This window comes from Bidens hawaiensis, unplaced genomic scaffold (genome assembly GCF_021521415.1).
Source record: "Bidens hawaiensis isolate Kalapana, Puna unplaced genomic scaffold, B.hawaiensis_p1.1 tig00027194_1, whole genome shotgun sequence".
Taxonomy (NCBI): Eukaryota; Viridiplantae; Streptophyta; class Magnoliopsida; order Asterales; family Asteraceae; genus Bidens; species Bidens hawaiensis.
In genome coordinates, this window is record NW_027494394.1 from 114,885 (window position 1) to 126,938 (window position 12,054).

At 31.1% G+C, this 12,054-nt stretch overlaps 1 protein-coding gene across 1 annotated transcript; it reads right to left on the reverse strand.

The window, feature by feature from the left end:
• Window positions 1-1,434: 1,434 nt before the first annotated feature.
• On the reverse strand, window positions 1,435-7,560 carry LOC143574946 (1-acyl-sn-glycerol-3-phosphate acyltransferase 2-like). The gene is made up of 11 exons (XM_077059436.1): window positions 7,468-7,560; window positions 6,430-6,552; window positions 4,652-4,691; window positions 4,476-4,549; window positions 3,776-3,835; window positions 3,624-3,701; window positions 3,375-3,533; window positions 3,075-3,200; window positions 2,879-2,971; window positions 2,684-2,770; window positions 1,435-1,882 (listed from the first exon to the last, which is right to left on the reverse strand). The coding sequence occupies exons 1-11, from the start codon at window positions 7,546-7,548 to the stop codon at window positions 1,652-1,654; spliced, it is 1,152 nt and encodes a 383-aa protein (XP_076915551.1). The 5' UTR covers window positions 7,549-7,560; the 3' UTR covers window positions 1,435-1,651.
• Between the last annotated feature and the right edge of the window lie 4,494 nt (window positions 7,561-12,054).

Here is a 12,054-nt window from a genome sequence, read left to right on the forward strand (position 1 = left end):
GCAGGTTGACTGTTGAATGTTTATGTTTCAGATTTGCAAAGTAAATGTTTTATTGATTTATCAAGTAAATGTTTTATTGACTTGGTTGTGTTGGTGAATGAAGAATCGTTTTGAGAGTTAATAATGTTGAACCCCATACAACCAAATCGTTGTAGTATAGTGGTAAGTATTCCCGCCTATCACGCGGGGTGACCCGGGTTCGGTCCCCGGCAACGGTGATTATTATTTTTAGAACCTGTCAAATCTTTTACCTACATTTCATGTTGTTACGATTGTACGATTGTAAGAATCGGGTACCCATCAAAGTAAACTTTCGTATCAAAAGCTCTCAATCGACTACCTAGATTTGCTAGGGGAAAAAAACATTGTTGATAATGTTCTAATTCCGATCAATGTTGTAAAAGTAGGTCTACAAGGCCGAGTACTCTTCGAGTACTCGCTACAAGGTATGGTGCCGAGGAGAGTTTCTTTAACTCCGCCTAGTTACTAAAAATTGGTCAAAGGTGGTTAACATTAGCCTGAATCACATCTAGTCGATTTACTTGGGTCTATTTTGACTTAAAAAATACAACATAATTCGTATTTCTATAATATTAAAGAACGAGTATCATGATTTTTAATTAATGATTTAACATTTTTTAGAATAATTCAGTGTTTACAAATGTATTTATCTTATTTATATTGATATTCATTTATTTTGTATAAACATTAGTAAACTTATGATATTTGAAATATATATATTACCCAAAATCTAATTTTCTTTATATTTATCATTGCCGAGTACTCTCCGAGTACTCCTCGGGTACTCCAAGTACTCCCTCCAAGGGGGTCGGCCGCCTAGGGACCGCCTAGCGACTTTTGCAACATTGATTCCTATGCAGTTTTGACAGGGGTACCTGACTCTTTGTGCAAGACCCCAATGTGTTTATCGTGATTCGGTCAAGTTTTGGACTTTGTATCCAGTTCATACTCGTTCTTGAAGTTAAGGAAATTAATTCTGGGAGTTGCATCAATCGCGCTTTGGAGCATTTGGTGGGCGGGAATAATCTAGTCTTCAACATCACGAGACGTGCGGAAACTAGCACTCGAGAAATCAAAATTATGAGCATGTTATGGATCAAAAATAGAGCAGAATTGGGAAGATCTAGATTGGGAGTCTTGGTATAACCAGTTTTTTTTTTTTTATCTTTTAAAATTTTGAGGTATCTTGTTATAAGTTTTTAGGCATAGTGTTATTGTAATATTTGTACAACATCATACCTAATAAAACTAAAACACCAAAGCTAAAAATTATTTTACATCTTTCAAGTTTAATTAAATTTTTAACTAAACCCAAAAATTATCGTAAAATATACCAAATTACTTTCGATCTTGACATAAAACACACTAAAATGTTTATAACTCGACATGAAACTGACTCAAGTCCATTTAGACTATATCCAAAGCCGCAAAACCATGTTCTAAAGTCTTAACTATGGATTATCAAAACGAACGAGAATAGTACAAAACGACTAAACCGGTCAACGATTACAAATAATTCAACTGAAGCTAATAATTAACAAGATAAATCCACATAACATTCATACTAGTCTGTCATTTACTGCACACATCTGTTGTTTGTTCATAAAGGAACAAAAACAAGAAGTTGTACTCAATGTTGTTTCTCTTGTACAGTACCACCATTGGTAGACCTTGTGGGGGCCACTTTTGCGGGTGTAGAACGTTCGGCTTGCGAAAACTGAATCAAGATTTGCATCAAAATGGTAACAACTCCCAACCCAATTGCAGCGAATGTGAGACCCTTCCATGAGGATAAAAGATTTGACCATTGTAGGAATTTGTATGTCCCGAATACAAGCAGGCATGCCCAAGATACAACCACCTGTTGCACAGTCAAAATATGTCAGAATATTTACGATATTATGGAGAATTACTATTTACCCTCAAACTATGGATAGCTAGTTGGAGTGAGCAAAAAACTTATTAACCAAATACCAAACCTGAACCCAAATAACCAACAGAAACTAGTAACCAATGATTCGGTTTTGCTTTTTTTGTGAAAACCGAAAATTACGGTTCGGTTTCAGTTTTGCCTCGTTCCAAAACCGAGTGGAACCAAACCGAATCGAAAGCGAAGAAAACTGACTCAAACCAATAACCGACGGTTCGGTTGACTTTTAAAGCCAAACATTTTAAGCCCAGATGTAAAACCACATAACCAGACCGAACCAATACATAAAACCAAAACATCTAACCACCCATGCACACCCATATAACTACTTTTACATGGGTCGATTTTTGGTAATTTTTTTATTTCTTAAAGTTTAAACTTCAAATACAAGAAACAGGTGGAAAAACTAAAAATGAAACAGATCGGATGGGTCAACAAAAAATGTGTTTTTAATGCGTCAAAACCTACTAAATTACGTTACTAAAAAGAATGGATTTAAATTTTACTAGCATATCAAACGTATTTAACCTTTTAATAAAAGAACTAGCTTGCTTGATAATTTTTCCATTAAAAGAACTAAATGCACACAATATACTAAATTACTTAATGCACACAACACGTAAGCAGAAAAAAAACTGCTAAGAACTTTAAAGTCAAGATGGCCCGTTTTAACATGTAGAATAACTTGTGACCTGTTACCCGGCCCGCCCATAACTATAACGGTGTTCTTACCACAAGGGACTTCACCGGTCGGCCGATGTCAACGAGTTCTGAATCAGGAAAGGCGTTTAATTCTTTATGTTTGTCTAACAAATCATCCTGTAGAGTGTTGATCACAAAATAAATCAATAAAAATTAGTCGAGCCTCAATAGGATACACAATAATATATAGTATAGTGAAGACAAACAAATACCAAAGACATGTACCTTGGCAACAAAAATATCTTTACACCATTGTGCAACACCTTCATCAGTTTCTGGCAGGTCCTTCATTAAATGGCGCTTAACTCTCACATCAATCTGCACAATAGAAACCGGTTTTGATATTATACAACCGCCTAAATCGATTTATTTACAAAAAACAACATGTTAATTTTCTATAAAATAATTTTGAAAGGCCTACCGCAGAAGACTGCCCTTTAAAGAGCCTCAACATTGTTGGTGGGGTTGAATCTTTAGGGATAGCAACCGTCATATCAATGATTGCAGGAGCAAATGATCTCATTTCACTCACTGAAGTGACAAATCCCTGATAGAACAATATTAATATCAATGTCATAAGTAGATGAAGCCATACGGAAAATAACATGTACGATTGGCGTTTGATAACATTGAACATTATAGTAACTCAAACATTTTAACCCTCAAAACAATGTGTTGTCTGATAATATTTAAGATATAGGTTGAAAAGGTTTTTTTTTACCTTTGTTCTTGGAATTAAGACATTTCTAGGAACAGGTAATCCCATTGAAGATGCATATTCTTGAGCTGCTAAAAGTTTTGCTTTAGTAAAGCGAGTTCCTTCAACAAAAAGGGCCAACCAAAAGGGCTGCGGGTAATCTTTTAGGCGTCGAAGACCTGACTGCAATACAACAGTCAAAGTGTGAATACACACACAGACTAAATAAATTAGCTAAGTTATGAATGTAAATAAGTGTGACAGTAATAACACCTTTAAGGTACTTTCATCTTTAGCCCAACTTCTCTCAAGAAATAGATACTCAGAAAACCACATTGACCAACCGATTACCTGCATGTATTCACATATAAAAAAAATAAATTTAATGTGTTATATATTACTATTCAATGTGTTAAAATACTTACAGGAAGAAACTTTGATGATTTCTTCATGACAGCCAATGTGCTACCAAGACAACCAGATCTCTGTATCCAGAAGATTAAAAAATAATTGGTACATTGAATACACGCATAGAATTAAGAACTAATTTTATATCATAAATTGCAAAATTTTATAGATATACTACTTCTAAATTTCAAAACTTCCTATCTACCCGTTAAAAACACTACAAATGGGATTGCAACATTTTGATTGTGAAAACTGACATTAGACCTGTAATGAATCAAAAATTCGGTGGACTGTTTGTAAACTGTTCGGCGTCAAGTTCGTTTATGTTAGCGAATTGTGCATTTAACAAACAAACGAACATGAATAAATTTTTTGGTCCATGGACTCATGTCTTATTCGTTCATTTATGTTTTTTAGCATCTGTTTACATCCGTTCATTTACGTTCATTAGTTTAAGTTTGTTCGTTTATGTTCATTAATATATTCATTATAACGTTTAGTCCTGCTACAGTTTAGTCTAGTTTTGATAACTTTTTCAGAGTAACAGATTGTTGTTCACTTCTACTTTTAATTGGGTTTGATCTCGATTATGCTCGTTCCTCTACCCTCATGAACCGTTCGTTTATACTTTATACTGTTAATGAACAAACATAACTAACACACTCATTTTCTTAACGTACGAACACAAATAAACGGGTATATTGGATGATCAATCACCTGAGCAAACACCCATCCGATAAGCCAATCAATGTCACTTTTGTGATTAGCTATCACAAGAGCATGTTCTTTACCTGGAAAAAAGCTGGGGTAAGCTAAAACTATTTGTGCAAAAATAATATAAATTCACAAAACAAACCTAAAGTTACACATTACAAAAGCAATATCCAACTTACCCATCATACGAAGAGTCTCAGGGTCTGTGTACAAGTTAACCTGCAGCAATATGACCTCAGAAATCTTAATAAGATTTACATGTAAGAAAATATAAGAAATAACAGTCCTTACAAGTTTTAACTTGTGTTGGTTTTATACATTTAGATATTTATAGCTAGTTATTGATTAACGGAAATGGAAGACTTCTTTACTTCCTAATATCACACAAACGAAAGCAACAGCTTTAATAATTTGAACATTAAAGCATATTAAAAAATGATCAGAAACAGACTGAATGCAAATAGAAAATAATCATTAAACAGAGAGATTAGTAAAGTCATATAAATGCTACATAAAAGTAAGCATGATTGAGTATTTATTTGTTTGATGAGTCATGATTATACAGAGATGTTTAGTAAAATATTTTAAATATACATAAAAGCAAAGCATGCTTGAAGGTTTATTTGTTTAATGATAGATTCAAAATTACAAATTTTGCCTTAGGGTTAAATAAGTTTATAATTAGAAGCACATATCCAGCATGTTTTAGGATAATATGGTAAAAATAAGACATTAAACCTAACTTAGTGTTCTAGAAACCGATTATACACATATTACAAGTCAACAAAATGGCACAATTTTCAGGTAGCCAACTAAAGATTAATGAATATTAGGTACATATATAGCAATTAATGACGTTACTGTAGCTTTCCCAATAACCGAAGAAACGCTTACTTGAATACTATATCTGCTTTTGAGTAATTTAAAACAATTAAACACATTTGTTAGTTTAGACTTTGAGTTTAAATAAAGAAAAATGTTTATTTTAATCAACTATTTTATAGTGAAATAAGCTGATTTCATAAAGCAATTGCAGAAAATCAACCTAGTGAAAATTGCTTATTTAATCTAACCCTGGGTTTAAACTTGTAATTCCAAATCCGCTATTGAACACACGCATCCTCAACCACAGAATCCGTATTTGAATCCAGTGGTTGATTATCCCCAAATCAGCAAATATATAGTAAAAACTCAAATCAACAAATAGTCAAATAGTAAACATAACAAAACCCTAATTCATCATTTATCCAATAACACAAACACAAACCTCACAATTGATTTCAAATTTCGATTAACTTAAAACAAAATCAACAATACCTTAACTAAGCAACTTCCAATACCTTAATATAAACAGCATGCTTCACTCTAAAATAATGGACATGTAAAAACTTTTCTTTATACAAACTCGTCAAAACTGTTTATCTTGTTTAAATTAACGCAACAAGCAAATGAACTGTCTAGGTAAGCAGTTTTTCGGTAATCGGGAACATCACAATTAAAGCATTAAATTCCAGTAATTAATGCCTTAACTATAACGTGCTGTCGTGCTCGATTACCAAACAATTTATTTGCTAATTCAGTTAATTAGAACAAGATAACACTTTATCCAGTTTAAATAAAGAAAAGTGTTTATGTTCATCCAGTTTAAATAAAGAAAAGTGTTTATGTTCATCCAGTTAATTTAAGAGTGAAATAAGCTGATTTTAATAAGCAGTTGGAGATTGCTTATTTCAAACATGTTAGGTTTATAAGTAGAAGCACATAATCAATTTCATTAAAATAGCTTATCTAACCTAACCCTAGGGTTAAACTTGTAATTTCAAATCCACCATCAAACACATGCATCCTCAATCAAATCCATGTTTCAATCCGGTGGTTAACTATCCCCAAATCAACACACAACTAACATAATAAAACCCTAAACTAACAACTGATTTCAAACTTTAATCAACATCACCTTAACTCCTGCCCACCAATCAACGATCCACACAAGCTCCAGCCACAACAACTCTGCTACGATTCGATTAATCCTTCGAAACAAACTCTTCGAGAACGGCCGTATAGTCACAAATATAATCGCCTGCAAACACAATCAGATCCAACATTTCAACAAATTTTAACACATTTTAAAGAATTAACATTACTGCATAACTGTATAAGCTCTAATCAGTGAATCGGGGTAGCAAATCATTGATAAGTTGTCAAGTAAACCTGAAATAGATTGGCTAATATAATCGTCTATAAAACGAAGTGAGATTCAACATTTTATCGAATATTAATGGAACCGTATGACTGTATAAGCTCGAATTAGTGAACCGCAGTAGCAAATCAATAATAAGTTGTGAATCTACACATAAGTTGCAACCGAACGGTTACAGCTTACACGACAAAAGTAAACCTGAATTAACAAGTTAACGTTACTGTATAACTGAATAATAAGCTCGAATGAGTGAATCAGAGTACTGATTCAATAATAAGGCGTCAAGCTAGCAACTGATTGAACACATAAGTATCAATCCAACGGTTAAACTGAAGTTAGGTCAAAACTAAAACCTAATTAACAAATTCTAACGAATTTAAACGAATAAAACGTAACTGTATAACTGTATAAGCTCAAACAAATGAAACAGAGTAACATATCAATAAGAATCTGTGAATCTAGCAATCAATCGAACGGTTAAACTAAAGTTAGGTTAAAAATAAACCTAAAATAACAATTTCTAACGGATTTTAACGAATTAAACGTTAGTGTATAAGCTCGAATCAATGAATCTCAGTAACAGATCAATAATAAGTAGCAATCGAACGGTTAAATTGAAGTTAGGGCAAAAATAAACCAAAATGAAGGAATTAAGGTAACTGTATAGGCACGAATGAGTGAATCGGACGGAGTAACATGTTGATAATAATAATAATAAGTAGCAATCGGACGGTTAAGAAAGAAGTAGTGTAAAACTGTATGAAATGAAGTTAGGGCTAATAATAATAATAGTACCTGAATGAGATTGACGATGAGACCAGAGAGAAAGAAGAGGACGCCAATAGGAACGATAACAGCTGCTGCTGCGATAGCCATGGCCAAGCCAAACTCTGTGTCAGTGAGAGAGAAGAGAAGTGAATTACAAAGTAAACGTTTATTTATAAGAGGATAAATTATGATGATGATGGTATTGGATCCGATATATCAAAGTGTTGTATGATAATAATAATAATAATAATAAGGGTTGAGTTATAACAAGAAGATTAGTTCTTTAAGAAAAATAGGAAATAATCTTGTTCATTCATTTGAGAATTGAATGGTTGAGATTAGATTAGAGAGATCATCAAGTGTAAAACAAGGGTAAGGGGATAACATATTTGTTGATTTTCTCTCTCCACATGTAAGGCACATGTCAAATACCCTATCATTTTAAAACGCTCATAACTTTTTTATACGACATGTTTTTTTCAAAACAATTTCACCATAATAACGAGTGTTTTTTTATCTTTTATATGAGTACCATATTGCTTTATAAAAATAAAAAAAAATCGTGGGTTTTTACAAGGTGTGTTTTATCATAATTGTGTTTTACAAAATTGTGTTATACAAGTGTGTTTCATAGTGTTTTTTGCATTGTGTTTTTTACATTGTGTTATTTAATTGTGTTTTTGTCATTATGTTTTTATTTTCATAGTGTTTTTTCCATTGTGTTTTATACATTGTGTCTTTTTCATTGTGTTTTTCATAGTGTTTTATTTTCCGGTGAAATTTCCGAAGACTTTTCGGGCAAGGTGGTGGCGGTGGGCGGTGGTAGTTGTAGGAGATGAGTGAAAATTTAAGTGGGTTTTAATTAAATATTTTTTAATTAAGTGGGTTTCAATATTAAGGTAGTAGATTAAAATACCCTCCTTCCTAGCCTTATTAGAAAAACCAAACTTCTTATTTGATCCTTTCTCATAATAATAATAATAATAAAATACACATATAAAACGCATTTTAGGAAAATAAATTATAAAAAATAATGTGTACTTTATATATATAAAAACAACAAAAATAATAACAAGAATAATAATAATTTAATTTAAAAAAATTGATGTACGAAGGTGCTTACGATTTCTCTAATATTCATATACTAGCTTTTATTCATCATATTAACAGGCTGTTCTACATTATTTTTTTATAATAATCATATATTTTTTTATTTTAATTTTATTTATTTTAATGTACTTAATAATATACTTATGGCAGCTTTTATCCCCCGTATTATGGATGTATTTTATATTATTCGTTTCTAGTATTTATATATATTTTTTTTATTTTAATTTTATTTATTGTTAGGTACTTGATAGTAATATACTTGGGATTTGATGATGAAAGGATTTCACAAATAAATGAGATATTATAACCCAGTTTATAAACTATCTGGGTTTGGTGAGTTCATGACCCGTTTATTTTTTTACTATAAAACTGTTTATTAATTATAGATAATATTTTTTTTTAAATAAGATATTAATTTTTGGTATATCCCTATTTAGTAGGACTTTCATATCAAATATTTTATTAGATTAATTTTTAATTTAATTAGATGTTATAAGCCATTTCAAGGGTATCTTGGTTTAGTGAAACTCATGCTCATGAATTCGGGTCAAATGCATGAGAAACCATCATTTACAAATATAGCAATATGATGGCTTGAGAGTTGTAGTGAGTAACCAGAGAGCTTTTAAGATTAAGATAAGATTTAAGATTACATGTGATCTGGTATTTACGCGTGGTTGGAACAAATGGGTGTTATTAAAGGTGAATCTATTCAGATGGAATGTGGAAATAGGCAAGAATTACAAGATTGCAACATTGGGTGACGTTATGTGAGGATTTGTTGGAACCAGTGAAACGTAATTTATTATCATATTATGCGGCATCGGTTACATGGCAATTCATTAGTAGTTGGGGCGGTATTCAACCGACGTATACATTCGATGTGAAGATTAATTAAAGATACACTTGAATGTAAAAGAACATGATGGCAAACGAAAAGCGATACAAGTAATCATCCTCACGATATGAAACCATCTTCAACAACAAAAAAAGGCGTTGATAAATATCATTAAAAAATACATAAAAAGGCTTGTTTATATCGGTGAAGAATATATATGGTACGATTTTATATGCTGTTATCTTTTAAATAAGGTTAAGGTGTCATACATAGTACACTAGCAACACTTGTCTATAACGATAAAAGTTAATCTGGTCTATCTATTTATTTACAAGATAATATATATGTTTATCGTTCTGTAACTTCGCATTCGTCACAATATTATTTTCCTATACAGTATAATAACAACACATATGACATATTTCTTATACATTATAATGTTAAACATGTTAGAGACATCGCACGTTGCAACAATTTGAACTTGATTGGCGAAGGAATCCTAACATCAAATGAGTCAAACTCTTTCACTGTAGTTGTTTTAAACTGGCGCGTTACGGCGGGAATGCTAAACTCTTGTTGCAAAAATTGAAAGCGTAAAACAAAGGTGTAAAAGTGAAAACTTTCATGACCAATTTGTTAAAGTCAGTGTTGTGCCGAAGTTGAAAAGGAAAAAAGTCTGGTTGCCATCAGAAACCCATGTCTCATCCCAAGTAGGCTCACTCAAGTATTAGAGATAGCTCAACGTTGTTAAGTAAATGTTATAGTTATCGTATATTGTACATTGTTATTATAACACTTATTTGAATAAGCGAATACATATAAAACTCGTGTTTATAAAAATAATACTCCTTCCGTCCCTTTGAAAGTGTCTACATTTCTATTTTAGTTTGTCCCATTGCAAATGTCTTACTTTTAAAATTTATTAACTAATTTTCAAATTTACCCTTACACAAATACAATCATTGAAACTTTTTAAATTTTGTCTTTTTATATATGTAAGGGCCATTATAGTCAATTGTTAAGCAAAAAATGTAATAATTCAAAGTTTCTTAAAATTTGTGTTTTTCAAACAATGACATTTGTTATGGGACGGAGGGAGTAACTGATAAAAAGATATAACCCCAACTGATGATGCATATATTCATCACATTTAATATCGTGTGTATTCGTATGCTCTCTTAATTGTATTTTATTGACTGAATAAGGAGTTTATGAAAGGGTTAGGCTAAACATACATTTATTGTGTACCTGCCATACCCTCTCCTCTAAACTTTAATTTCCTTCAAAAACTTTATTTGACATATTACCACCCTCTAATATTTTTAGTCATTTCAAGCCCCTCTTTAAAAAATCAAATCAAATACTATAAAGTTTATTTTTTATTATTTTTATCTTCTCTCTTTGTTTTACTGTTCTATATTATAATAATATTTATTATCATTATAAAATGCATTTAAAGAATAACAATATAACGTCTTTATAAAAACGATAAAACATTTTGTATATATTTATCTTATCATATGCCTGACACCCGACAAAAAGATAATTTAAATATTTTTTGATAAGTTTGAAAGCATGAAATTAATGTCACATGAGAAAAGAACCAACTTGTTGATCAAGTCGTATGTTGTTTATTCTTGTAGAAAAAAAAATGTTTTTTTTTCTTTTTAATTTTAAAAAAAACGTTTTTTACATAAACAATTTTTTTGTTATTTAAAAATAATTATATAATATACAAAAAAGATTAAAAAGGGAAAAGAAAACCTATTTAAATAATTAAAAAAAAAATTAATTAATAATGATAATAAAAGATGACAAAATGACAAAGAATAAACGTAAAAGTTTAAATGATATTAATGTAAAACTTGATGGATGGGGTACGTTTAGTAAAAATGAAGGAAATGAGGGTACGTTTAGCAAGACCTTTATGGTAATTCATTAAGGTGTGTCGAGATTAGAGGAGAAAAAAAGTATAAAAATGAAATAAAAAATTGTTTCATGATTCTTTATATTTCGGCTTCACATACTTGATTCTCTATATTGGGCCATCGATGCCGGTGATATTGATAGACCCGTCATACTGACACCCCGGATATCCTAAAAAAATCTTCAAATGTTAAAAGTTGTACTACGTATTAAGGAAATCAGTTGATACACGAAAATATTATGGATGAAAATAAAGCATATTCAAAAGTACACAACACAACACAACACAACAGATTTTGATTATGTTTGAGGTTGAACATGATATTGGTGTTGATATGTACTATACACTTGTGATCTTTGGGTGGTTGGTTGGTGGGTGGATAAGATTGCCTTCTGCTATGGATGATCCCAGAAATGTAAAATGAGGTGACATTGATGTTTGAAACCACCTTCATGTTTTTAACCCACTTAATTAATAGAATATTAAAAATGAAAAACAAAATTACCTTTTTCTTAAATTTAATAACTAATTAGCATGGATTTAACATATAATCACCATTATAAAACATCACAATATCCACATTGCTATATCAACTTGTTTATCGTACTCTATTTTCAAACTACATCATTTTTCATCATTAGCATATCAATTGTATCTAAAGAGGTATAGTATTAAAAAACCAAGATAGGTTCGGATATAACCCAATGACTCTTGAGTGAAATATTTCGGGTTGAGGCTG

Coding starts and splice junctions, on each gene's coding strand:
- LOC143574946 (XM_077059436.1), bottom strand. CDS start 7,548: ATGGCTATCGCAGCAGCAGCTGTTATCGTTCCTATTGGCGTCCTCTTC. Junction 3,702..3,775: donor AATCATCAAAGTTTCTTCCT/GTAAGTATTTTA, acceptor GAATACATGCAG/GTAATCGGTTGGTCAATGTG. Junction 2,771..2,878: donor AAGATATTTTTGTTGCCAAG/GTACATGTCTTT, acceptor AACACTCTACAG/GATGATTTGTTAGACAAACA.